The sequence below is a fragment of the Gracilinanus agilis genome, chromosome 3, assembly GCF_016433145.1.
Source record: "Gracilinanus agilis isolate LMUSP501 chromosome 3, AgileGrace, whole genome shotgun sequence".
NCBI lineage: Eukaryota > Metazoa > Chordata > Mammalia > Didelphimorphia > Didelphidae > Gracilinanus > Gracilinanus agilis.
In genome coordinates this window covers 263,006,222-263,033,841 of record NC_058132.1, presented here as the reverse complement: position 1 = coordinate 263,033,841, position 27,620 = coordinate 263,006,222, and the positions used below count along the sequence as shown (strand labels likewise).

Sequence of the window (27,620 nt, the reverse complement as noted above, 5' to 3'; positions counted from 1 at the left end):
TTATATTTATAAAGTTATTACTTTATAGAGAAAAGGACCTTAGCATGTTACTAGAAAAAGTAACCTTCAATAAGATCTTGGAAATGCATTTTTGTTGCAACTTGAATGTTTGATTACAGATCACAAATAAGGACAATTGACCTACTTATAATAGGTTTTTACAGTCAACAAGCATTTACTAAATGCTTATAATCTCTTTTTTTACTTTAATATAGGGATTTTTAGAGGCTCAATTTGTAATTTCATAATGGAAAATAGGGCTTTGTGGCACAGAGTCAGTATTTTATATTTAAGCTCCCTTAGTAACTTACTATGAGATAAATGGTCTACTTACCTTCTCTGGCTTTTAAAAATTCCTATTATTTAAAGAGTAGTAGTAATAATGACATAGTAATACTGTATATTATTAAAAGCCCTTGTATAGCCATATTTTATTGCATCCTCAAAACAGTCTTTTGATGTATGTAAATGATAACTATTAGTTTTCTGAATATGAGATCCTTATCCAATAATCTTGTCTAATTGACAGTATTTGGGATGAACTAAATCAGTGATGGGCAAACTACGGCCAGCAGGCCAGATGGGGCCCCCTGAAATGTTCGGAAATGTTCTATAGGGCTGCAGGACATTATTCCTAATCCGATGAATACAATGAATAGGATACAATACAATGAAACTTTGAAAGAGTTGCCTTAGAAACAGACTGACAAATGAGCATTTCCTTTCCTTTGGCCCCCTCTTTAAAAAGTTTGCCCATCACTGAACTAAATCATATCAATTTTTACATTTTTGTTATAAATAGAGCTGAAATAAAAAATGAAGTTGGAATTGTAGCAGAATACTTGATTTTGTGTAAGGAAGATTTGGGTTCAAGTCCAACTTGTAGCTCTCTTACCATGGGAAAGTCATATCATCTTTTTTGAGCCTCAGTTTCCTTCTCCATAAAATAAGGATAATAATATCCTTAGTATCAATCCATCTCATTGAGGCTTTTATGAAGTTCACAAGAGGTCTTGTTTATAAAGCAAGCATTAAAAGCATTGCATAAATTCTGCTATGATATGATTTAAATATTATTTAAATATTCACAGGGCTTTCTCAGATCAGCAAATAAAGGACTTAGTTTTATTTTATGTACAAAGGCAACAGGAACTAAGACATTCAATTCAACAAATATTTATTAAATGATATTTTATACATTCAAATTATTGTCCTTGGTGCTATGTATACAAAGACAAAAATTAAATAATCTTAATCATCAAAGGGATACTGATGATAAGCATTTGCAAAAGGACTAACCTGCACTTAAGTTATAATAATGCTCCAATATCTGTTCAGAGGATGAGGATGTAAAGAAAATTCTACTAATTTTGTATGCCATGTTGTTCTCCAAAATTGGAATACTTGCTTTCTTAACCGCTGCCCTCAGAATTTTTAAAGTTCAGCTCAAGTTCTCCTTCATTCAAGATATCTTTTTTGATTCTTATCAGCATATCCAGAGTAGAGTTTTAAGAAGAAGGATTTACAATAAACATTGAGATACTCCACATGCTTTTATTTGTGGTCATCAAACATTGGATATTATAGAGCCTTCTAATAAGACCCATTATCATCATCATCTGTAAACATTTATTCAGTACCTACTATGTGCCTGGTATTCTTCTAAGTTCTGGAGATACAAAAAGGCAAGTGATAGTATGTGCCCTCAAGACTTAAAATCTAATGGGGGAAATAATAATTAGCATTAATATAATGCTTTAAAGTTACAAAGAACTTTAAATGTTATTTCATTTGATCTTCATTACAACTGAAAAACCAAGTGGCTGAAGTATGCTTATTAGCTTGGCTGATCACAGTTAAATGGACTGACCATAAACCTGGGTAATTAGTACATAAGAGGATGAAGAAACACTGTTTGCACAGTAGGGCTCAGAAATATTGATTTCAGAAGGAAGAAGGTGGACTGGATTATCTTTGCAAAGTTTTTAATACTAATAATAATAGCTAGCATTTATATAATACTTTGTAAAATGCTTTATACGTATTATTTCATCTGATACAACAGTCTTGTGAAGAAGGTGCTATTATTTTCCAAATTCATAGGCAAGGAAATTGAAGCTGAAAGAGGTTGAGTAACTTGTCCAGCCAAGCAGCTAGCAAGTGGCTGACTTAACTCTGGCATTTTATCTACTGTACCACTTAGTTTTTAATCACCCTAAGCTTCTCTCTGAAGCAAAACCCTATCTTTTTCTTTTCTTTTTTTTGATATATAACTCTGTTCTGGTGATTGAAATGGCATGGAAAACTTGGCTACCTTTTAAAATTCTTTTTGATTTAAAAAAAATTTTATTTGGCAGATTGATTAATAAAATCTATTTCTAGATATCTCAGCCCCTTCTTCCCCTCCTCACTCATAGAAGACATCATCCATCAAGCAGATAGGTATACTGTTAAAATAATAATGGTGAGCACACAAATAAAGACAAAGAACTAGAAAAATAAAGGTTCAAAATTGTTTCCAGATATTTTTGATAGATGATATCAAAAGTATCTTCAGTGGTAAATGAAGTGAAACTCAAAGATGAACTTCCCTTCAGGGTCAGGCGCAAGGAACGCTAAAGAGACTCTTGTTTATGAAAAAATAAACAATTTATTTAAATTTATATATGAGAAAAAGGATTTCTAATTATAAGGGATTCTAACTCCACCCAAATAAACTCCCAGGTCCCGCAAGGAACTGCTTCTCCTGTGGTTCACAGGCTACACTAATCCTCCCTGATCTAACTAACCAAATTTATACTATTCTAAATAAACCTAACCATTATAACTCTTAACTTCACCTTTAAGTTATAAAGATAACCAAGGGTAGCTGGTTGAGTCTCCACAAGAATCAAGTTAGGACTCTGAACCTTAACAGACTCAGAGTCCAAACCAAAGACAAGTTTTGTTTAGTCTTTTCACAGTTTAACCCATCTAAAGACAGTAACAGATAAATGGTGTTTCCCAAGTTGGAAAAGAAAACACTCCACTCCTTCAAGTCTTTCCCTCAGACTGAGATAGAGAGTGGCAAAGATGTTACCTTCTCCAACCCTGAGAGAGAAAGAAGCTGCATGTGGCTCTGTTGACTGCCAGAAGCCCCTCCTGGAATGTCACACCCAGCCAGTGAAACTGCCATAGAATAACGGTTATAACTGCCACCAGTTGAAATTAACACTCTCTCTCAGCTCTATTTGAAACTCCAATTCTTCCTCAAGCCAGCTTCTCTACTTCTTATCTTTAAACTAATAACACAATACTTATTTTCTCATATCATCCTTATAAGATATAGATTATATCTTTTGTGTTTCCATTTTTCAGGTCATTCTCTGAAGGTGAACATTACATGTTTTTCTTTCAGTATTAAATCCGTAGCTGTATATAATGTTCTTTTGGTCCTACTCATTTCAGTCTTCATTATCTCATGTATTTCTTTTCAAGTATTTAAAAAATTAATCTGCTCATCATTTCTTATAGCATAGACTAGTATTCCAACCCAATCATATACCACAATTTGTTTAGCCATTCACCAACTGATGGACATCCCCTCTATTTCCATTCTTTGGCTCCACAAAGAGAGCCACTATAAATATTTTGAAACATAGGTTCTTTTCCTTTTCCCCTGATCTCCTTGGGAAACAGACCCAATAATAATATTGCCGGGTCTAAGTTTATAAACAGTTTATTAGCTCTCTGGGCATAATTCCAAATTGCTCTCCAAAATGAGTAGATCATTTCAAGTTCCACTCACAGTGTATTAGTGTCCCCATTTTTCCACATCCTCTCCAATATTTGTCATTTTACCCTTTTGCCATTCTTGCCAGTCTGATGGTTATGACATGATACCTCAGAATTGTTTTGGTTTGCATTTCTTATACTTACATATGGTTTTGATTTCTTCACCTGAAAGTTGTTCATATTTTTTGCCCATTTATCAGTTGGGGGATGGCACTTATTCTCATAAATTTGACAAACTTCCCCTATTTGTTTTAAATAAGACCTTTTATCTAAGAGACTGTCTTATGAAAAATTTTTTTCTAAATTTTCTGCTTTCCTTCTAATCTTTTTACCAAGTAGTGATTTCTTATCCCCATAGCCAGGATCTATTCCTTTGTAAAATACAAGGTTTATTTCTTAGCTAGTACTAGATAGTTTTGACAGATACTACTACATAATACAGATTTAAAACCAGGTACTACATTTTTAAAATTAATTCTTTTGCTATCTTGATATTTTTTCTTCCAAATGAATTTTTTTCTTTTTTTTTTTTTTTTTAAATTTTTTTTTTTTTTAAACCCTTGTACTTCGGTGTATTGTCTCCTAGGTGGATGATTGGTAAGGGTGGGCAATGGGGGTCAAGTGACTTGCCCAGGGTCACACAGCCGGGAAGTGGCTGAGGCCGGGTTTGAACCCAGGACCTCCTGTCTCTAGGCCCAACTCTCACTCCACTGAGCTACCCAGCTGCCCCTCTTCCAAATGAATTTTTATAATTTTTTCTAGCTTAATAATTTTGATATTTTGATAATTTGATTGGAATAGCATTGAATAAGCATGTTAGTTCAGATAGGATTATCATTATAATTATATTGTCTCTGCCCATTCATGAACAATTATTGTTTTTCCATTTATTTAGGTCTGACTTATATTTGTGTAAAAAATATTTTATAATTTTGTTCATGCAATTCCCGGGTTTGTTTTGGCGGGTATACTCCCAGGCATTTTATTCTATGTAGTTATTTTAAATGGAGTATCTTTTTCTCTTTTTTTCAGGACTTTGTTAGTAATATATAAAAATACTAATGATTTATATGGATTTATTTTATATTCTTCTACTTTACAAAAATTACTGATAGTTTCAACTAACTTTTTAGTTGAATCTCTAGGATCTTCCATATATACCATCTTATTGTCTGTAAAAAAAAATCATCCATTCTGATTTCTTAAATTTCTTTTTCTTCTCTTATTGTTGTTAAAAACCATACCTTTTTAATATCATTTCTTTCTTGGGAAGCTGCATGAATCATGAAATATGTCAAAAGCATTGAAGAATTAAATTGCAGGTTACCCAAGAGGCAATGTAGAGGTAGCTAGTGAGCAGAAATAGTGTACACAACTTATTACCAGCGTAGCATTTCTCAAAAGAAGCAATGTGTATATACAACTAGAAAAGGAGGTGTCCTAATCACTTCTTCTGGTGTATTTGACTTGCACATGCTGATTTATGTGAGATAATTTCCCCTTAATTCTCCTTTCCTTTCTTCCCCTCTCCTCAAGACCCAACAGAATCACTCTTATGCCTTGTCTAAATAGAGTCCTTCTCTGACCATATATCTTCTCTCAATATTTGAATATAAACAGTTTATCCTTGTTTAGTCCCTTGTTACTTCATGCTTACTGTTTTATGTTTCTTTTAACTACTATGTAATTGGGAAAGCTTGGAAATTCTCTTTTATTAAAAATCCATTTCCCCCCAGTAGGATTATGATCATTACTCAGTTTTGCTGTAAGTCTATTAAATTTATTTAAAAATATTTTATTTGTTTTAATCACCCTCATCCTCCCACTCTAGTCTTCCTTCCCCTTCTCGAATTGAGAACATAAGAAAAATAAAACCTATCACAAATGTATAGTCAATTAAAATGAGTTTCCATATTTGCTATATATAAAAAAGTATTTGTTTCATAATGTTTTCTGAGGCTTTAGCATTTTGGAAGTAGGTAGCCTATTTCATTGTTAGTCCTCTAGAATAATGGTTAGTCATTATACTGGTAAGAGTATTCTGTGACATTTATATACCATAACTTGTTCATCTGTTCTCTGTTTTGTGAGTCCCCCTTCAGATTTTAATTCTTTGTCACCTCAAAAAGAATGAAATATTTTTATACCTCCTTAGATTTGGTTTTCCTTATGACTAATCTCAGCTTTAATTTACTTTCCTTTTAATTCCCTTTCTCATTTTTTCCCGAAATTTCCCTTTTGAGTGAAATGTATTTCTGTACCCAACTCTGTGTGTATGTATATTCTTCCGTCTTTTGATAAGTTTCAGGAAACAGTGAGGTTTGAGTGTCCTCCAAACCCTCCTCCATGTTTCTTTCTATGCATGTCTACTTAATTATGTAAGATAATTTTCCCTATCCTTTCTTTCCCTTCCCCACATGTTTATTCCCTTTCTCTATTTCCATTCTTTTTCTAAGGTCACTAAGAATAATACAGCCACTGCCAGGCCTTCCTTAATGAGATTCTTGTTTAGTACCCTTCATGATAATAGATTCTTTTGGGGATACATGTGTTATCTCCCCATATTTGAAAGAAAGCAGTTTATTCTTAAGTCCTTTATCACTGTTCATTAAAATTCATCTCTTTTAATTTTTAGCTATGATGTTCCTGGGAGTTTTCATTTTGAAGTTTTTTCAGGAGGTGAAAATTATTTCTGTTTATCACTTTGTCCTCTGGTTTTAAGAGATCTGCATAGTTTTAAGATTTCTTGAAATATGATGTCTTTTCTTTTGCTCATAGCATTTGTGATTCTTAAATTCTTACTCTTCTCTTTTCTAGGTGAGTTGTTTTTGCTATGAAATATCTTACATTTTCTTCTGTATTTTCATACTTGCCTTGTTTTAGTATTTCTCGTCTCATGGAGTCATCAGTTTCTATTTGGTACATTCTAATTTTTAAGGGGATTATTATTTGGTTGAGGTTTAACTCTTGCTTCATTTCTTCCAGGAATTCTGGTTAAATTTGTGCCCATACTTTGTTTTTCTTTGAAGTTTTCTTTGTAGATGTTTTGAAGTTATTCTTTTCTCCTGGGTTTGTATCTTAGCCACCCCATCACTGTCACTGTAATATCTTTTTATTGTGTGGTTCTTTTTTGTTTTCTCATTCTTCTAGCCTACTTCCTGACTTTAGGGATTTGATGTTAGGGCCAGGGTTTGTGTACTTCTGGTGGGAAGTCTGGATTGGTCCTGTTACTACTTTTTTTGTGTGGTATTAAGGATTGTGTTACCCAGGCATATGAAGATTTTACCAGTAGAGGGCACAGATGAGAATAATTTGTTCCAAAGGCCATGAGAGCTGCTGAAGCAGGTGTTGTAGAGTGTTTAGAGCTTGGTTAGACATGGAAGAAGGTAAAGTCATCCACTGCATCTCAAATGGTGGCCAGTCATCCTGATTTTTGTCTTGTTGCTGTACTTTCATGATGCTGAAGGAGATAGTGAGTTCAGCCTCACTTAAATCCAGTTTGTGCCCAATTCAAAAGATATCACCAGTGCTATTTTGACCCTTTAAGTATGAAAGACAGCAACAACCACTTCCAGGATCTCAGGGATAGCTCAGGCTTGAAACCTACAAACTTTTTGTGCTTTCTAAGTGGTCTGATGAAAGGCACAGTCTGATTCCTGACCCCTCTGGTCTGTGCTTTGTAAGTTCCTGACCTTGGTTTGGTTCTGAGCTATGTAAACTGCTGCTGATAGGGTCTAAGTCCCTATCAACCAGCTGGCGCAGAGTGACAAAACTAACTATAGGTTCCCCTTTGGTCTGAGACTCCTGCCCTGTTTATCCCTCTGATAGCCTTTAGATTAGACTTGAAGCTGGAATGGAGAACCCATTTTACTCTAGGAATCTGAACCCTAATGCTGATGCTTGCTTCTGAACTTGCTATTCTGCCCAAGGGTTGCAACTACTCTTTATTCCAGAATGTTACCTTTGAATTCAAGTTTCTTCAGTCTGTCCTAGATCTGTGACTTTGAACTATATAGAAGTTGATAAAAAAAAAATGTCAGTTAGTATATGTTCTTTCATCCTACAGCATATCAAGTTACCTGCTGTGTAGAGGTCTGGGACCATTTCTTGTTCTGGTGTTTAGCCTCTCTCCCTTGGGCTGTGTTGCTAAGTTCTTGATCAGACCTTTTCCCCAATGTCTACAGACCTCTGTCTCTGCCTATCTTTCTCTATCAACCTGGGGTGGAAAAATGACCCACTGTGACTTTTTCTTGACTTTCCCCAATAGAATTTGGTCTGGTGCATTTTCTAGATCTCTTTGGAGGATTTTAGTGGTTGGAAGCAGTATATGTACTTGGATCTACTTTCTATCTTGAGTTCTTTATCTAAAATTAGTTTAATCTTCTTGTCAAATTTAATCAGCCATGATCAGACCTTTTTTCTCAATATATTCATTTATTAAAAGCACATTATAATTAGAGTTGATCTAAGTTTCAGGACCTTTTCTTCCAAGTACCATTATGACTGGAATCTTAGTGTCTATTGGGAAAATAAACTAAGAAGCTCTGCTCTTTTAACTGAGTAAGGAAATAGTATGGGAAAGATTTGTATACTGTTGTTAAGAAACTCTAGTATGTAAAAATAAAAATGTGTAAAATAAATTGAATATAATTATTCATATTTCAAATAATTCTTTGCTTTATAAAACATTTTCCCTTGGGGGAATATCCTTTAAATACCATTAGATATTGTTGATACAGTCTAAAATCCTTTTGTCATATGAAAGGAAATACAGGTTAAAAAATATTAACATTTTAAAGTAAATGTTCGGGAAGTGATAAAATATAAGGAAATTACATGAAAAATAGTAATGATTTCTGAGTAAAACTATGTCCCTATATGTAACAGTTTGCCTATAGGCTTGAAAAAAATATCATTTGGCCTAAATTGTGGGCAGTGTTAAATAATAATAAATACCAAACTGATATTAAAGTGTAAAATAATAATAATAATATCAACTGATATTAAAGTGTAAAACTCATTTGATAAAATGGTTTTTAAATCACCATACTAGTTTTACCAATTGAGAATGTTTTCTGAAGTTTTAACCCTTTTGAAAGATGTCAGTGGATAAATATTTTTAAAAATTTTATTTTTTGTATAATCTTATGCTTGAATAAACCTTCTTTTTAAGAATTTTTCTTAAATGTTTTTGGTAAATTCGGGCGCTTTTTTGCAGTTTCAAATGACAAAACTTTTCAAATTTTTATCTGTTTGGTATATTCTTTCTGCTGCATTTTTTGTGTTAGTTCCTATTTCGATAGTTGTTTTATTCATGCCTTAATTTGAAACAATTTTGATTTTGGACTGAAACTGTGATAATATACCTAGTTTCTGTTCTCTGATTAAATGCAGAAAATTGAAACATAGTTGACACAGTACCATTCTAGCTATTTAGAAAGCGGCATCCGAACCTGTTTTCCCACTAATCTGTTAAAAAATTCCATTTAAATATAAGAAATACTTTTCTAGTCAAGTTAAAAGCTCATTTGTGAGTATAATGTGGTCAACCAGGTTTCCTTGAATTTTGAAGGGAACATCTGGATTTTTGTTACCGTTTTGGCAAAACAAGATTAGTGATGGAATTGTAATAGTACTTCTACTTATTGTGAATGTTAAAAATAATTAGTTGTTTCACTTAAGACTTAAGGGAAAACTAGGAAAACCTTTTTGACTGAGTAGTGAATATGAATTATAGCAAAAGTTAATCAATCTGGGCCTCATCACCAACAATGACTTAAAAACATTAAAAGTATATGCAATATATTTTATTCATTGTTTGGTTTCTATAAACACTTGGTTTTGGAAGTTCACATTTAATTTTAATTTTGAAAGATTTTATATCAAATTTTACTCACTAACTTGGATATATAATAAAGATTATGAACTACTAGAAATATTTTCTCTTAAGAACAAAGCAAAGAATATCATATTCTTCTTTAAAGTGACAATTGGAAATCTAACTACGTTTATGGAATGTTAGACTTTTTATACTTAGTACCAGGCTAGGAACTCTAGCTCTCTAATTTATCATTGATCACAATTCATTGCTCTATGATTGTACTTTTGACTGTAAAATAAGGAGTGATGGGTAATCTTTAGGGTTTCTTCCATTTCTAAAAATCTTTCTTAATATAGCTTTATAAAATCCTACCTGCTGGAATTACTTAGTGCTTGTTTTGATTTCAAATATGTGTTAGTATCTTGATCAGAAAAATGATGTTAACACCTTCACTGTACTTAGACAATAATTTACATCATTGATGTTCTTAGTAGCCTTTGACTAATTTTTTAAAAAGTAAGCTTTTTTTTTGTGCTGCAAATAGTGGTAATTTTTGCTATTTTCTTAATCTTCCCCTTACAGTCAAGACCACTATTACTCTTTTGTGAGCTCTTGGATGTTTTCCTCCTACATTACCCTCTTATTTTAAATCCTCTTTCTGCTCTCTCCAGTGGTTTAGAGAGGCAGACATAGAGTATACATATACATTTATTGCCTGCATAGCTTCAGTAAGGAGCTATAGGAATCATGTCTAGCACTAGTTCATTATTAATTTACTTTGATTCCAGCTTAGCTTCTGTTATAGATAGTATATATATATTTATATATTTAGCAAATCATATTAAACCTATATCCTTTTTTCCTGAGATATTGAAGTTTCATTCCTCTTCTACTTGTCCCGTGTCACCCAGTTATTTTGATTTGCCTCTGCTGTTTTTTAATGATTATTATAAGTTCATTAACATTCATTAATAGAGTCTTTCCCTCAGAAGTCAGCCTTCACCTAGGGTCTTATCTATTGTTTTGCCTGGGCAGAAGCTTCGTTGTCATTTCCTTTCCTCACTTTACTGTCTAATAAAGGGGTCGGTAACCTTTTTGGCCGTGAGAGCTATAAACGCCACATTTTTTAAAATGTAATTTCACGAGAGCCTTACAATTCTCACAGTGTGTGCTCCTGTAACAGCGTCTGAAAAAAAATTGACTTTATGGCTCCTGCAGAAAGAGCCATATCTGACCCTAAAAAGAGCCAGATATGGCTAGAGAGCCATACGTTGCCGACCCCTGGTCTGATACATACAGTTCATAGGCAACTAGTCAAAAAAGTGCCTTGTCTGTTCCAGACTACTCTGAGATATACCAGAGATTCAAAGATAAAAATGAAATAGTTCTTGCTCTCAAAGAGCTCATATTCTGTGGAGATATGTAGATACTAAAATATATACAAAATAAGTCCAAATTTATTTTAGTGAGGAAGGCACTAGGATTGGGGGGTGGTGTTGGTTTTGGAGAGGGGTTTAGAAAAAGCTTCATAAAGAAGAAAGTATTTGAGTTGTATTTTGAAGGAAACAGTGGATTCCAAGAAGTAGATTTTGAGGAGGGAGTGCATCAGAGACATGAGAGATAACTAGTGCAAATCACTGAAATGGGAGGTGGAGCTTCATTTGTGAGGATGACAAGGCCATCTTGGTTAGATGAAAATTTGGAAATGGGAATATTGATGGTAGGTTGGTATAAGGTTGTAAAGAACTTTAAAATTTCAGCAATCTTCCCTTAGAATATAACAGCACCAGAATAAAATATAACATAATATTCAGGGGTTAAGGGTAGAATATAAGAACAACTTTTTATATTTCCTTTAGGCCAATGGGTACATTATCATTTTTGGAAACCATGAAATTGAACTGATTTTTGTATAGGCTCATTTCACTTATGAGTTTAGTGGGCACCCTAACATTTAAATTCTTAAGGGCAAAGATTTGAAGGAAATTAGGATTGAGCTAGCAGATTTATTCAGAATTGCTATACTGATAATAATGTAACTTAACACCTTTTAGAATGTAGTTCTGGTAGCAAATACTCAACTGCAATCAGTACCCCCCATATCCTTTTGAAATAGCCCTTTCTCTTATTCCTAGAGCTTATGATCTTTTTTTTGTGATGTAGGAATGACTACCTCTTTGCTAGTATAGTGAAGATTACAAAGGAAGTTATATCAAAATATAAAAATAGATTTATGGATCTTGACCTCAGGTTATAATATCCATAGTCACTAATGAACCAACAACGGCAAGCATCTTTTACTCTAATTGGCATTATAATGATATAAAATTATTTTTCAACTTAACTAAAATTATGCATTTTTATATGCTTTACTGACATTCTTGTGAAAACCAGCTAGGTTACTTAGAAATAAAGAGATGATCTTAATTTTTTGTATAGAAATATATTGCTTTAGAATTTGTTGGATATTTAAACTTCAACAGAGCCCTTTCAGGAAGAGGTTTTTGAAAAATTCATACTTAAAGACCTATTCATATTACATATAGGTTATGAGAAGAGATATAGTATGGATAGGTTTGCTACTAAGTAATCTTTTCTTGTTTGAGCATACTCTCCCTCCTGAAGTGACTTTTCTATACCATCTTAAAAACAACCAATTATTGGAAGCAATTAGGTGGCTTAGTGGATTGAGAGCCAGGGCCAGAGACGAGGTCCTGAGTTCAAATCTGGCCTCAGGTACTTCCTAGCTGTGTGACCCTGGATAAGTCCCTTAACCTCCATTGCCTTGAAATAACTTTTCTGCCTTAGAACCAATACATAGTATTGATTCTGAGATGGAAGGTAAGAGTTAAAAAAAAACACAAACAACCAATCATTTAACTATTACCTTGTTGTTTGTTTTTCATTTAGATATTCCCTGACTTGACACTTTAGCTATAATTTTTTCTATTTTGTTAAATAACTAAAACAGCAAATAATTAAAAAAATGTATATTTTGCTTTGAAATGCTAGACCGTTTTGCTTTCTCCTCCTACTTCCAAAAAGGAAAGAGATTCATTATCTTGTTTATCTTTTGTCTAATGTAATTTTAATGTCACACTTCATTTTTCTGTTCAAATAGCAAGTAGTTACAGGGGTAAGCAAGCCAAAAGAATGTAAAAGCCAACCTGAGGGAAATAAGATTAAATATCATTACTGACATTTTGTTCATGTATATAAATTCTTTTAGCAGTTCGGTTGGGGAAAAGATAGGAAATATCTCTCTGGATTATAAGGTGTCTATAATTTCATTAAGGTGTTATTCCCGTTTTCCAAAAATAAAAGTTTTTAGTAATATAAAGCTGTAACATACCTGCATTTTGGCCATCATTTTAAAAATGAACTATTGAAAATAAATGGGAAGTTGCATTAACATTTTATGTATCATGTAAGCATCATGCACAATATATAGTGTCAGAAGTATCTGTAACACAGAAACAAACAAAAAACCTTGGATTCTTTGTGCATGAATGTCTTCATCCAGAAATCTGAGATTTAAGCAAGGCTTATTCTTTCTGTAGAAAGTACTGATATCCTTGTTACACAGATAATTTTATTCACAGGCCATTCCTTACATGGTTTACTCTCTAGATATAACCCAATTATTGCCTTTTTAAGGACAAGGCTTCTCATACCCAAGGAACAGAAGTCATAGAAATCAAAATTTTATCTTACTCAGAATGACAACTTTCCCTATTCCCTTTTCTCTGCCTTTCCCCTGGACCTTTTCTCTAGAGCTTTTTGTTTGCTTTCTACTAGGAGAGACAATGACTCAGTTTCCTATCTCTGCTTTGGATTTTCTTAGATAATCCTAATTTTAGGAAATAAGGCACATTCATAACAAGACCTTAAAAGCCTTGTTTATTTTTGTCTTATCATATATCCCAGATTTTTTGGAAGACTGCTATAACTGTACCTTTGACTTGTCCTGTCATATTTCTAGCCCTCTTCAAAGGAACGGTGAGACATCCTTTGGTTAAGGATAAATTATAATATTAAAAGCCCGATTTCCTGGATTTCCTAATTTTCCAGGTCAGGTCAGTTTAGTTCTCATTTGACTCAAAAGGCATTGAAGTCTGTTATATGTTATATAAATTGGACCTACTGAAGGAATAGTGGTCCATATTTAGAACAGTATAACTACAACCTCCAACTTATTCAAGTATACTTTGCTTTCTTTTTTATAATAAATTTTAGTAGTGAGAGATAATGAAAGTATGATGAAGAGATATACTTAATTGATGAGCCCATCTGAAACCAAGAGGGCAGACTATATAATCCACTTTCTTATTTTTTAATATTAATTCAGACTGTTGCTAGAGTAGCAGATATTCTTTCATTTTGCTTCCTAGTTTTTATTTGTAATATTTTCCAAATGTGTGTGTGTGTGTGTGTGAGAGAGAGAGAGAGAGAGAGAGAGAGAGAGAGAGAGAGGGGAGAGTGTGTGTGTGTGTGTGTGTATGAATTAATCCATAGCAGGATTTTATAAGAAAATTGCTCAAGGAAAGTGTTGTCAGTCTGTTGTTGAATCCATAATCAGAAAGACATGTGCTTTCTTTTATTTCTAATTTATATCTTTTAAAAATTATTTTAATTTATTTTTACTTAATAGATGAGAAATAAGATCTGACAACAGCCTTTTCTATAACTTTTAAATGCCAACTTGTATTATTTCTGTAGAGCAGTTAGGTGGTATAGTGGATAGAGTGTTGGAGCTGGAGTCAGGAAGATCTATCTTCCTGGAATTCAAATGTGACTTCAGACATTTAGTAGTTGTGTGATCCTGAGCAAGTCATTTAACCCTGTTTGCCTTAGTTTCCTCATCTGTAAAGTGAGCTGGAGAAGGAAATGGCAAATTGCTCTAGTATCTTTGTCAAGAAAACACCAAATGGGGTCCGAACAACATTCTTTCCATTCATCAAGCTCATTCCAGTTATACATGAAGATATTATAAGATAAATTAACTGCCACATTTATCCTGTTTATTAAACTGCTCATTTTTTGAAAAGACATTCCCATACTCAGGATAAGTGTATTTTGACTCAGCAGGGTTTTATCTTAAAGTTTTATATATTTTACATAAATCATAGAAGTTGTATAATAAAGATCTTTGTTTTGGATAAAATATTTGATAAAGATCTTTATTATGGGTAAGGTGATATAACACTTAAGTTGCTAAAGACCTGATGAAAAATATGATGAAGAATTTCCTGATTTTATATCATTTAATTCTCAACTATGATTATATCATAGTAAATTTAGTTTTTTGTAGGGGGAATACATACTCACTCCTGATGTACGAGGCATATTACCACAGTCTGTCATCTACCATGTAGCAAAGCAGACCAGTGGGGTGATGGAAGCGCTGGCCTTGACTTGCAGAGAACTGAGCAGGTAGAAATTTGACACACAGAGTTTATTGAATTTTTTTCTTATCGCTTTCTTGGTGGGGGGGAGGGTAAGTGCTGAAATTGTGTTTTTGAGTTTTCATTCCACTCTTGATGGGACTGTTGAACAAAAGACTCAGAAATGCAATAGTATTCTCCAACTCAAAATAAGTTTAATTTTGCCTTTTTACTTTTGGGTATCTATTAAACCCATAACTTTTTAAGTTCTCTTCCTTCTCTTTTAAAAACAGTCTTACAATAGAGAAACTTTGCTAGGATCCTTCTGTACTCTTATAAGCCTAAAAGTGCTGATGAATCCTCCTCCTGTGAGCTGAAGTTTTTTTTCCTATTTTCCTTAACCTTAGGTAAAGGTAATGAAACAAGTTGGAACATGACTTGTGTGTTACACTACTAGATCACTCCAGATTCATTTTTCTTCACTTTTGCCATTGTGATAAAACAGATTAAAAAAATTAAATTCTTCCTTTCCAAAAACTTATGAACCTATTTTGTTTGCCTATATTGTTTTCATAAGGCAAGTATAGAAGGAAAACCAAAGAAAGGCTGGTTTTGGCTTCTTGTTTCTTGGCTGTGATGAGACCTAAAAAGTTCTTATTAGCTTAATCCTTTCACTGGAGAATTGTTCCTATCCTTTCTCAAAGAACACAGTCACTGGTTTCATATGCTCCCTTCCACCCCCACTTTTTGCTTTGCAGTTAATAAGAAAACTTAAAAAAAAATAGAGATGGGAATTCTACCCTTCCTGTTCTTAGAGTAATTTTTTTAAAACAAGCTTTAAAGTTTTTCTCTTTAGAAAGAAAAAAAAAACACTGTAGTGGTTAAAGTTTATTACTAAAGTAGTATGAAGTGATTTTTAATAAATTAGACTGCATTGGATTTGTTATCATAGTTGTTGGTGATAGCAATTTGGGTTGCCCCAGAAATGTGCCCAAGAGTTTTAAAAGGGGGCTTTCTGTATAATTATGTTACGAAACTACTGCACTGTGGCCCATATTAGAGATACAGCTATTCTGCTTTAAAAAGAATATATTACAAATTCTTTCTTTAACCAATTAATGTTATTTTGAGGGTAAACTGCATTTTAACGAATATTAGCATGGTGAATCTACAAGGGTGGTTATCATGTTTATCAGATTCAAAATTTTATATTTCAAAGTAGATAAACTACTGTGGGAACCAAGAACTTTCATGCAATCATTGAATAGGGAATACCTGTTTACATGGTCCTTGGGACTTTTCATAACATTTTCCCATTTCTACTTGATTCATTTGAATTTGTGTTTAGGGTTCATTTGCCAGATACTAAATTAGAATATTTTTACATTATAAGTATTTACATTAGTTCTAAGTAACATTTCCTGAAAACTTTAGTGGTCTTACCTGATTTAGATACTTGGATTCCTTGGGATATATATTTTTCAGATTTTTCATCTTGTCCTGCTCTCATGTCTCCTATTTCTGCTCCAGTGTTTGATGTAATTGCGTGAAATATTCCTTTGTATATTTTTTATTTGAATTAATGCTGTGTTTTTATATCCAAAAAATAGGATTGCAGAGTAGAATGAGGCAGTACAAGATTAGAGCATTGCTAAGGTTTTTTATCAAAGGTTCATACTAACTCCTCTACTGATTTTGGTTTCCTATTTGTATTGTTAGTTTCTTTGCCTTACAAAACAGTTTAACTCTTAATTGAGCATATTTAGGTAAATAATTTGAAGAATAGCAGCAAAATTACAAGGAAGCCCTGAAATTTCCACAAAGAAATGGCAAGTAAAAGTAACATTTTTTGTATTTTAAAAAAAAAAAACCCAAACAAAAAATTGAGTTAAGAAGTGCTTGAGGGGGCAGCTGGGTAGCTCAGTGGGTTGAGAGCCAGGCCTAGAGATGGGAGGTCCTAGGTTCAAATCTGGCCTCAGACACTTCCCAGCTGTGTGACCCTGGGCAAGTCACTTGACCCCCATTGCCTACCCTTACCACTCTTCTGTATTGGCTCCAAGGCAGAAGGTAAGGGTTTAAAAAACAAAAAAGAAGTGCTTGAGATTTTTCAGGACAAATTATTTAATACATTTTAAATTTAATTTAATATATTTTTTCCATCCGCTGTATAAATTATATCATGACTGCCAAAAAATACAAATAGGGGAGGGCTGCCATGTTGTCCAGAGCAATTTAGAAAATTTTATTCAAAAAATTATTGTAACAATAACATAAAATTACATAGTTTGTGCTGGTCCCACAAAAATATTTTTCTTTTTTTTTTTTTTTTTTGCCATAATCATTTTCTGTTGTATTTTGCAATTGTGTATATAGAAAAGCTTTGAAAATTATATGATTGCATGCTAATTTTATTGATTATAGTACCCGATTGATTTTTTTTTTGTACTCTTCTGTGACTATGAATTTATAAACTTATTCTGCAGGATGGTGAAGTGGATGCTGAAGAGCTTCAGAGATGTTTAACACAGTCTGGGATTAGTGGAACCTATTCTCGTAAGAGCTACGTTTTTTGCTTTTGAAATAGAAAATTAATTCACTTTAAGACTTATTTGGACCTTCATTCCTTTTTTTGTTTATACTCATATCTAATTCTGGGGTTCTGTACTACAAATAAAAATAAATTTATCATGTTTCTTGATGGAAATTTTATCTTTTTGACTTTCCAGTGTATATTTTTCAGATTACTAAATGATACAAAATTTTGAACTGCATCAGCCCAGCAAGAGTCAGTTAGCCCAATTTAGTTAGCTGAAAGACAATGTTAATGTTGTAACCTACCCAGAAATGAAAATTTTGCTTAAAGAGGATCTTACAGACTATTCTACTCAAGAGTTATTTGCTTTCGTTCATTTTGTAAATCATATTATCAATTAGACCTATCCCAGAGCAAACTGTGGGTCATTCAGTTAAATTTAGAGGCAATTCTTTTTTTAGGCATTGGTTGGGTGGCTCCAAGATCTTCATGTCTTATTGTCCTACCTTCTTAGTCCTTATAAGCCTAGGTGGTGCAATTCAAGTACCCCTTCTTTAGTGAACACCTTGATTGTTTTGATGTCTACCTCCGTATTTCAGCCTCTCAAAATTGTTACTGTTCTCTGCCTCCTACAACTAATTTATATTTATTTAGCTTTGTTCTTGTTATTTCTTAAGTAGAATTTAGGAACTTAACAGGAAGGACCATATCATTTTGTCTTTATATCTTGAACATTTGAAATGGTATTGTGCTCCTTGTAGGCACCTAATGATTTTTGAATTAACAAAAATCACATTTAACTTGAAGTATAAAATTTATATTCATAGCATTTATAATTTTTACCTCATTATTATCATAATTTCAGAAGATTAATAATAAAGTATAAAAATGATAGTCTTCCTTTGATTGGGAATCAGTGGTAGCAGCTTTGCAAACTTCCTCAAACTATACTTTTCACAGTCATCCCCGTTAGTGGAGATATTAAACTGTTAAAAACAGACAAGATTCTAGTTCATATTTGCGATATGTAAATGATTGAAAAATAAAAATGGATCATATCCAGCCAACCTGGATAACTTTCTTAAGTGAGAATTTTAGTATCTCATTTAGGAATTTTTATTAATTAAATAAGATTTCTACTTTCTTGTTTTTTGATTTTTAAAAATATATGCTTAGTATAAGAATTAGTTATCAAAAATGTCATGAGTGATACTCAAGCAGCCTCCATTTCAACTTTTCATTATATTTTTCAGCATTCAGTTTGGAAACCTGCAGAATTATGATTTCTATGTTGGATGTATCCTTAAATAACAAAATGTTTTGAATTGAAAATTGAGTAACATAGAATAATTTCATTTTGAATGTCACTTTAAGCCAATTAGTAGTTTAGAATTGCTATGGGAAACTAGTGTTTAAAAATATTTCATAACACCTTCTTTGAGTGCCAACCTTTCTGAGTTTTGCATAGAAATTATGCAGAATTTAGTTGACTATTGCACCCTTGTAAAGTTGAAATACTACGTGTTTTTCTCTTTAGTGATTTAGAATTTTATGTTAAGTCAATTCTTTTTGACAGTTATTTTTGTTAAGAAAATAATATCAGAAAGATTATACAGGAAAAATGGGATTTAATGAATTCAAGGAACTTTGGGCAGTTCTTAATGCCTGGAAGCAGAACTTCATGATGATCGACCAAGACCGAAGTGGAACAGTTGAGCTTCATGAACTGAGTCAAGTCATTGCAGCTATGGGTAAGAGAAATTGGAAAATTGAGCATTTAACCAGAAGATTGCCCTTCTCTGAATAAATAGAATTTATTTTGTCATTAGGCTGTTGTAGTTTAAAATATAGAGGTTATTTTTCCTCATTGGTTGCTAATTTCTGGTTTTGATTCTTAGGTTGCAGATGTTTTAGATGAACGTGTTTAGCAAAGTTACTAACAATTACTATATTCTGAAAATATTTATTCATGATAGTTAAAATGTTTACAAAAGAAATTTCTAGTTGTATTTGCTGTTGCAACTGAATTTTTCTCTGGTTATATTAAAACATTGTGATATTCTTTAATTCATTAAAAAGTTTAAATCTTAAGGATATCAAGGTCAGTGGTTGTCTTTTGTACTTCTTAATTATTTGCAGTGTTGTGTGGTGTTTCTACACACAGGCAGTTAAGTATTTAAAAAAATAAAAAAAGTATAAACTCCATGATAATTTCAAAGAGAATACATTTGAATTAACATTTCGTAATAGCATTTGTAATGACTTAAGGGTCTTGCTCTATCTGCTGTAATGAAAAGGCACATGAATCACTAGCTTCCATTAACTTGTTTTAATCTGACTTAAAGTGCATTATACTTTTAAGTAAGGGAAAAAAGTCTTTTTTTATGGTATTTTGTTTCTTGTACCCCTTTGTAGATGTTTTTTGCTTTCAGAAGTAAACTTTAGTTCAGTACAGGAAAGCTGATATTTTTTGTTACTAATAACTTGAATTGAAAATTTTCTTAATAGGTAAATACTTATTATTGTATAAATATGTATTTTCTTTGGTACAGGAAACTTAAATCATTTTTGTGATATATTCAGAGTAAAAAAAAAGGAAGTTTGGTTCTTAATATAATTTTTAGAATGTCAATATACCTTCTAAATTAGGTAAACATCCAATCTGTTCAAATGGATTTTTGCATAGAAGGAAAGGTAATTTTGTTTTAAAATTTGTGTAAATGTGTAAATGATATTAATGTTTGTTGAGAAAGGAGTATAGGAATTTTTGTTTAAAGTAGTGGTCTTCATCAAAATTTTTTGGAGAGTCACACATCTAAGCTATGATTATAAAAGTGGGAGAACCCCAAAATGTGTTTACATTTCAAAAAAATATTCTCATTAGGAGGCTTTTCTCTTTATTTTCAGGCATTTGTTTAACTTAAATTTTTATTAAAGTATCACTGTAAAGTATCGTGGTGTCAGTTTTTGCCTTTGTAATTTTATCTTATATAGTTTTTCTTATAGGGATAGTTGTTCTGTTTCAGAAATGTATGGTGGCAGTGAGAATGTGACAAAGCACTGGAACAAATGTGAAATTTTAGTAGCCAGGGTTAAAAGGGATTGGTGAGAGCAGTGAAGAGACAGAATGAGTGGGAGATTACTACAGGGAAATAAAAGTGTTTCTTTGGCTTCCCATAGTTATAGTTAAGTCCTGCCAGGTCACACATTTTAATATTTGAGGAGATTCTTGAGATTGACAGGTAACTTTACAATGACTTCAGCAGAAATCTTTAAAGTAGAATATATGTAATTATATTGGAGATTATAATGGAGATGAAACTCTTTGTAATAATGATGTTCTTTCCATCAGCTATGCAATACTTTAATGTCAGGGAAAATTGATGATCTCTTAGTACAGTGATGGGCAAACTACTGCCCTTGGACCAGATGGGGGGGCCTGAAATGTTCTACCAGGGTTGGAGGACATTATTCCTAATCTGATGAATACAATGAGTAGGATTCAATATAATGAACCGTTAAAAGGGTTGTCTTAGAAACATTTGCCTTGGAAACAAGACAGATGAGCATTACCTTTCCTATGGCCCCCTCTTTAAAAAGTTTGCCCATCATTGTCTTAGTACATACTGATGATTAATGATGATATTTTCATCTGCTAAAATTCTGTATGTGTTGTGTTTAGTGTCAATTCAGCAAACATTTATTAAATGACTCCTTTATTTAAGGCTCTACTAGTTATACAAATGATCTCTGCAGTTAAGAAGCTTATTGAGGTGGAGGGGTGAGACAGTAATTTCTGTAGAAGTATAAGCATAGAAAAGATCAAAGAAGGTGATTTGAGAAATTATTAAAAAGATATCATTTGTAGTTGCTGGAAGTGGATCATCAAATCATTATTTTTTTTAATGGGGATCAAGTGACTTGCCCAGGGTCACACAACTGGGAAGTGTCTAAGGCCAGATTTAAACCTAGGACCTCCCCATCAAATCATTATTGATACTATTGCTCTTGAGAACTAACCTCAAAGAATAGTGGAGAATTTCAGAAAGCAGAGAGAGGAAGGGTGCCCATTTAAGGTATGAGAGGACTAGCATAGAGACAGAAGATGTTTGGAATAGGATTTAAGGAACAACCAAGTTCTCCAGTTTCATTGGAAAGAAGATATATGTTAAGGGTAGAGCCAGATTAGGGAGGGTTTTAAATGCCAGGGTAAGGAATTACATTTTCTCATTAAACAGTGAAGAACCAATAAATGTTAGAGAGCAGGGAAGTGATATTATTAAATCTTCATTAGGAAATTACATTGATAATGCTGAAAGAGGAATTCCTGGAGCAGAGTTCTTAACCTTTTTTGGTTTGTGGACCATTTTTGAACTCCTTTTCAGGATATTTTTAAATACCTAAAATAAAATATATTCAGTTTATAAAGGAAGACATTTATATTGTAATGTCAGTGCTACATTTCTGTCTATCAGTCTATCTATTAAAGTTAATGACCTCCAGGTAAAAACATAAATAAATGGGACTTAACAATAGATTGTTTATGGGAGGTATATGGAGGAGGAAGGGTCAAGGATGACTCCAGAGTTTTGTGCGCAGGTGGATTAATAGGATAATGCTATCAATGCTATCATGTGTAAGGATGGGATTTATGCAAGGGGTATGGGAAGCTATCAACAGAAATAGTTTTTGTATTACTGACTATGGTATGGCTTTAGAGTTGAGTAAGAAATATACAAGGTGTCCATTAAATATTTAAAAGCTTTAAAAAAAGTTTTCAAAGCTTAAAGCTGTGCAAAGACTTTTGGGACACCCATTCTGGTAGATATTATGCAGAGGCAGGAGGCAGTAAATAGAAGCCTTGGTAACAGAGCAAGTCTGCAGGGAGAGGACCTTGAAGACCTGGACTCAAGTCCTACTTTTCACATATATTGGTCATGACCCTGAATTAGTCACTTAGCCAGGCAACTCTCCTAGACAAATAGTTACTGCTCTGCATTGATAGAGAGAATTTTCTCCTTGGGAGGAAATGACATTTAAAAAAATACTGGGACTATTCTTAAAGACTCACTAATTTTATAGGTCATCATTTTATCTCTTTCTTGTTTAGGTTATAGGTTAAGTCCTCAGACATTAACTGCCATCGTAAAGCGTTACAGCAAGAATGGTAGAATCTTCTTTGATGATTATGTTGCTTGCTGTGTAAAACTCAGAGCACTGACAGGTATTGATTTAAGAAAAGTATATTTCTTCTGTCTGCTTAAGAATATTGTGTTCAGACTTTTCTCATGCTTTAAATACTTGCTATCAGAATAAATCTTGAAGTTTTAAGCACTTTTCTTTGTCAATCATGTTTTCTTGTATCTTGCTAAAGTTTTAGTATTACTTAAATGCTGAACATAATCTGACCTTCAGCATTGGGGGGAAAAACATTCAAACTTTTGTCACAAAATGTTTGTTAATGTCTCTAAGAATTCTAAAGGTCTTATTTAATTGTATGTATAACTAAAAACAGGGAGCACTACATAGTTGAAAAATATAAATTTTACATATATAAAATGTATAATTATTTTTTTATTTAAAGATTTCTTTAGGAGAAGAGACAGCATGCAACAAGGCTTTGTGAACTTTGTATATGATGATGTGAGTACTATGTTTAACATATTTAAATTCCTTCTGTATTATAATCAAGCTTTCTTGAGAATTGTCCAAAATGTCTAGGAACTCATCCACAGTATGATGTATACAATTGCCTTAACTTCTTATAAGTTGTATAAAACTTAAAACTCTAAAATAAAAATGAATTTTTATGTTTAAGATAGGAAGTAGACCTCTAGTTTCTGAACATTTTATCATTTTATTTTTGAATAGTCCTCTGTCTTCTCAGTGTTTGCAAGAGAATATATATCATAATTTCTTTGAGTGAGGCATCATGGTTTACTGAATAAATAAATTAGACCTTGCAGTCAGTAGACCAATGTTAAAATGTGGTCTTTAACAAATGATAGCTATATACCCATGGCCAGTAAATCACATTACTCTCTGCTTGTTATTCAAGTATGTTCTTTAATACCTACATTAGTAGTTTTTTACTATCAGTAAAATCACAGGTCTACTCCAGATTCTTCTTTTTCTTCTTCTTTTTTTTTTTTTAAATAAGAACTTGACTGGAAGTTGGTTTCCTTCTATGAGAAAAAAATCACAATTCCTCAGAACTTGGTGTTAATAATCACTGACAAATTTGGAAATGACTTTTTCCCCCGATTACTAATTTTATTCTGTGTTTTTTGAAGCTCTAATATTAATATATATGATTGGCCTATACCTTTCTTGTGTTTTAATATACAGAGAATTTGTTTTTGCTAGTATGATTTATATTTATCAGTAGCTAAATACACCTCAAAAAATTTTTAGAAGTAAATTTTCTTACATGTAATTGTATGTTTATTTGAGAAGTCACTCTTTAGTGGCTATTTAATCATGTTGAAATATAGAGGTGATGAAAATTTTTTTTGAGAACATGACATAATAATAATACATTCGTTATGCATACTTTTGGCAACCTAGGGTTTGGGCTATTGTGTTATTAGAAGCTGAGTTGAATGGCTTAGCCTTTGAGATTTCCTTAGCCTTTGAGATTTTCAAAAGGTCTTTCATTGTGAAAACACTTCTTTAGAAATAGGTGATTTAATTAAAATCAAACTACAAAACCCTCACAAAGTGGTATTTTGGTATTTTGACAGGACTTGAGTGTTGCAGCTATTCTTGTTTATTTTATTATTTTAATAATATTTTTATTATAATAATAAATTATTTTCTTGCTGCCAAGACAGTTAATGGTAATTTTAAGAATCATCTTTGAAGACTCTTCTTTTTGTAAACTGGTGATTTTGCTTTAGTTTTTGCAGGGCACTATGGCTATATGAGTACCCAACTGAATGTTGGGGGAGAGAGAATCCTGTGAATTCTTCTGCTCAGAAAGAACTACCTGAACCTGCTGTGAACTCAAGCTCTTCTGGCCTTCTCTGTGTTCCTGCCTGTTATCTGTATAACTGTTTTAATCTTAGTGCACAGTTCAGAGCAATAAAAATTGTTTTCTTTACAATGTTACAATTTGAAAAAGCATTGCTTTACATTTTCATCTATATAATGGAAAATTATATGTTATGATTAATGAAAATTAAATACCAAGCATAAGAATGATCTTACCTCTTGGGTGATTTTGAGTAGTATATAAAATATATTTAACCAGAATAATAAATTGAAGAATGTCTAGGTATGATGTCTAAACCTTGAAAATGAACAACTTACAATTTTTGCCTATAAATATTGGGAAATTATTTAGAGAAAAGGAACTGAGTTTTTGTACCCAAGTTTGTCGATTATGTAATTAGGAAATGAAAACTGAGTTGAGTTTAAAAGGGAAAAACAGAAGTAATAGTCTGATGACCAGTTGCCTGAGAATTACCACAAATTTTCTAATTTGAACCATTAATAGACCCAAGTTTTTCTTTGCTGTTCTTTGCTAACATTTTTTCACCTACTTCATTTGTTTATTTTGGTGACATGCTATAATTCAGTTTTATTTGACTTCTCCACTTTAATTAGTGAACATAAAACTTGAAAGCATGAAGTTAAGAGAATGTGGCTTATATCCCAGTATCTGTAATGAAGATCCTTTGAATGGAAATGTCAGCATTTATAATTTTCTGTAAATTTTACACAGTGCCAAAATAATGGTTGAAATTTAAAAGAAATTAGCCAACCAGTTGTTTAAATGTTTTAAAAAACAACTTTGATTTATTTGATTGAATTGTTTTGGCATCAGTCCATCAACAAATATTTTAACTGTTTTCTGCTCTGTGCAGACCAGTGTGCTAGGCACTATAAGGATCACTTAGAACTCCATATTGTCATATTGCAATAACTGAGTAACTGATTCCTTTTTGCCTCATATTAGTAGATAAATTACCTGAGGACTTGTTTATTTAGCCTGTTGCGGTGATCAAAACAAAGGATAAGGAGTCAGGAGACCTGGATTCAGCCCTGTCATCACCTAGTCATAACTTCAGTGAGAAAGTTTCCTTATTTGTAAAATGAGGAAGTTGTACTATGATACCTTTATGGTTCCATTTAACTCTAAAATTCTAACCCTTTACTTCATAGACATTTCCAATTTTATTTTAAACATTTTGAAGAACTTGAAAATAGAGAAAGACCAAGTTATATATTACTTAAAAATCTTCCTAAGGGTTAGTGGTACTGTATACCATGAGAATATAGTTAACATGTGGTATATGAGCTAAGTGATATGTAGTTTTTTTTTTCTTGTTTCCAAAAAGTAATTTAACATTTAAAGTTACAGCAGTTTAGGAGAAATAACAATTATCCATTTAAAGCATGGGGGCAGATGGCAGCATATTGATAAAAAAACTTTCATAGCATAAATAGAAATTTAAATCAACATTCCCTTTTGCAATTCCTGAAAAGTAAAGTATAGCCAATATGACACTGCTAGTCTGCAGTAACTGGCTGCTTTTAAACTTCAGTAATATGTATATTTTAAAATTTGAATGTTTAAAGAGGACTTATCTGGAAACCATCCACAGTCTTTAAATTTTCTCTACTCCCATAAATACTTTTCCCTCTTAAATACTGCCCACTCCTATCAACTGTTCAGTCTGTTTTCATATGACGACAGTTTGTCAGTGTGGGAAGAAGTTGACTGAGCCATAGTAAAATGTTTTTCGGTTGAGATTTTATAGAAAGACTCATAAGCTGTAGCTAATGGTAGAGGTAAGGACTAGATCTATTATTGCATTGGTAAAGGGAAATCCCAGGAGAGGAAACACCCTCTACCAATGCACATCTGCATCCTCTATGCAACTGACAGTCTTAGAGAATTGCCAAGGCACAGAGAGGTAAGTGATGACCAGAGAGTAAGTGTCACAGGCAGAAATTGAACCCAGCTTTTTCTGGTTTCAAGACTTGCTGTCTCCCTATAACATCACAGTTGCCAAAATTGTAGCCCCAAAACTCCACAGTGCAGCTTGAAACAGATTAAAATGTAATTGGGAAAGAGTCAACAAAATAAACAAAAGTACAGACAACATAAATAATATTAATTTGTGGTTTTCATTATGTATTCCTGCAGGGATCATTTTTTTTTTTGCATTCAGCACCAATGCCCTAGGCCATGCTGCCTCTTTATTATAGCTATTATTATTGGCAACTAATTTACTCAACTTTAAACATCCTTATTATTTCGTTCTATATGTCCCTTTTTTAAGATGTGTACTTAAAAAGTCCTAGTGCCTTTTGCACCTGGTGGTCAAAGGTTGAGGTGAAAACTTAGAATTGCATTAAAATCACCATTTACATTTCTGCCAAATAACAGTTCGTTTTATAGTTTTCATGTGTTATTCATTTTTCTTGAAAATTGCTAGATAATCATATTGCTTTTCACATTAATTTAAATCTTTTCATAAAATATTAAGCATAATTATGATTTTGTTCAGTATTTTTATATTGAAGCACACTCATCTTTTGAAATTTTTATTCTTTTTTGTGTTATAGTAATTAAAATAATATCTATAAATACTCAGATCAGTGACTTAAAAATTAAATGGTTGTATATAGACTTTGCTGGGTGCTCATGACTGGATTTGTAAGTGTGGTTGGTTAGTTGATTTTGTGAAGTCAGTCCTATTCTAAGTCTTGTTAGTGTCGTGAATTGTTGAATAATTTACACTGTCAATGTACAAGTGCTTTTATTTGTATAGTAAACAATGATCCAAGTCATCTTGAGAATTTTTTTTAGAAATAAACATTCAAATTGCTTTCTGTAAAGTTTTGCATTATACAAAATCTGTTATCATACATATTATGAGATGCTACGGTTCATAAAAACAATGAAGTAGTTCACCTAGGTCTAAAAAACTGCCAGATTGTAAATGTCAGGCATTGCAATTCTATGTCAAAGTGGTAGCATAGATATTTTCTGTTCCATTGATGAGGAAATGTGGAGTCATCTTAATGTGGAGTCTTGATTCGGTCATCTTAAACTTACTGCCAAGTAATTGAATTGTGCTCTTTTAAACTTCATAAG

At 32.5% G+C, this 27,620-nt stretch overlaps 1 protein-coding gene across 1 annotated transcript in view; it reads left to right on the top strand.

Moving 5' to 3' along the window:
• Positions 1-24,691, top strand: part of GCA (grancalcin) — a 41,116-nt gene extending 16,425 nt beyond the window's left edge. Inside the window, exons 3-8 of the mRNA XM_044666563.1 lie at positions 17,463-17,532; positions 18,766-18,809; positions 19,116-19,263; positions 22,623-22,736; positions 23,097-23,155; positions 24,412-24,691. Coding sequence (XP_044522498.1) covers positions 17,463-17,532; positions 18,766-18,809; positions 19,116-19,263; positions 22,623-22,736; positions 23,097-23,155; positions 24,412-24,438 — 462 coding nt within the window. The 3' untranslated portion in view covers positions 24,439-24,691. The remainder of the gene's footprint in view (positions 1-17,462; positions 17,533-18,765; positions 18,810-19,115; positions 19,264-22,622; positions 22,737-23,096; positions 23,156-24,411) is intronic.
• Positions 24,692-27,620: the final 2,929 nt, after the last annotated feature.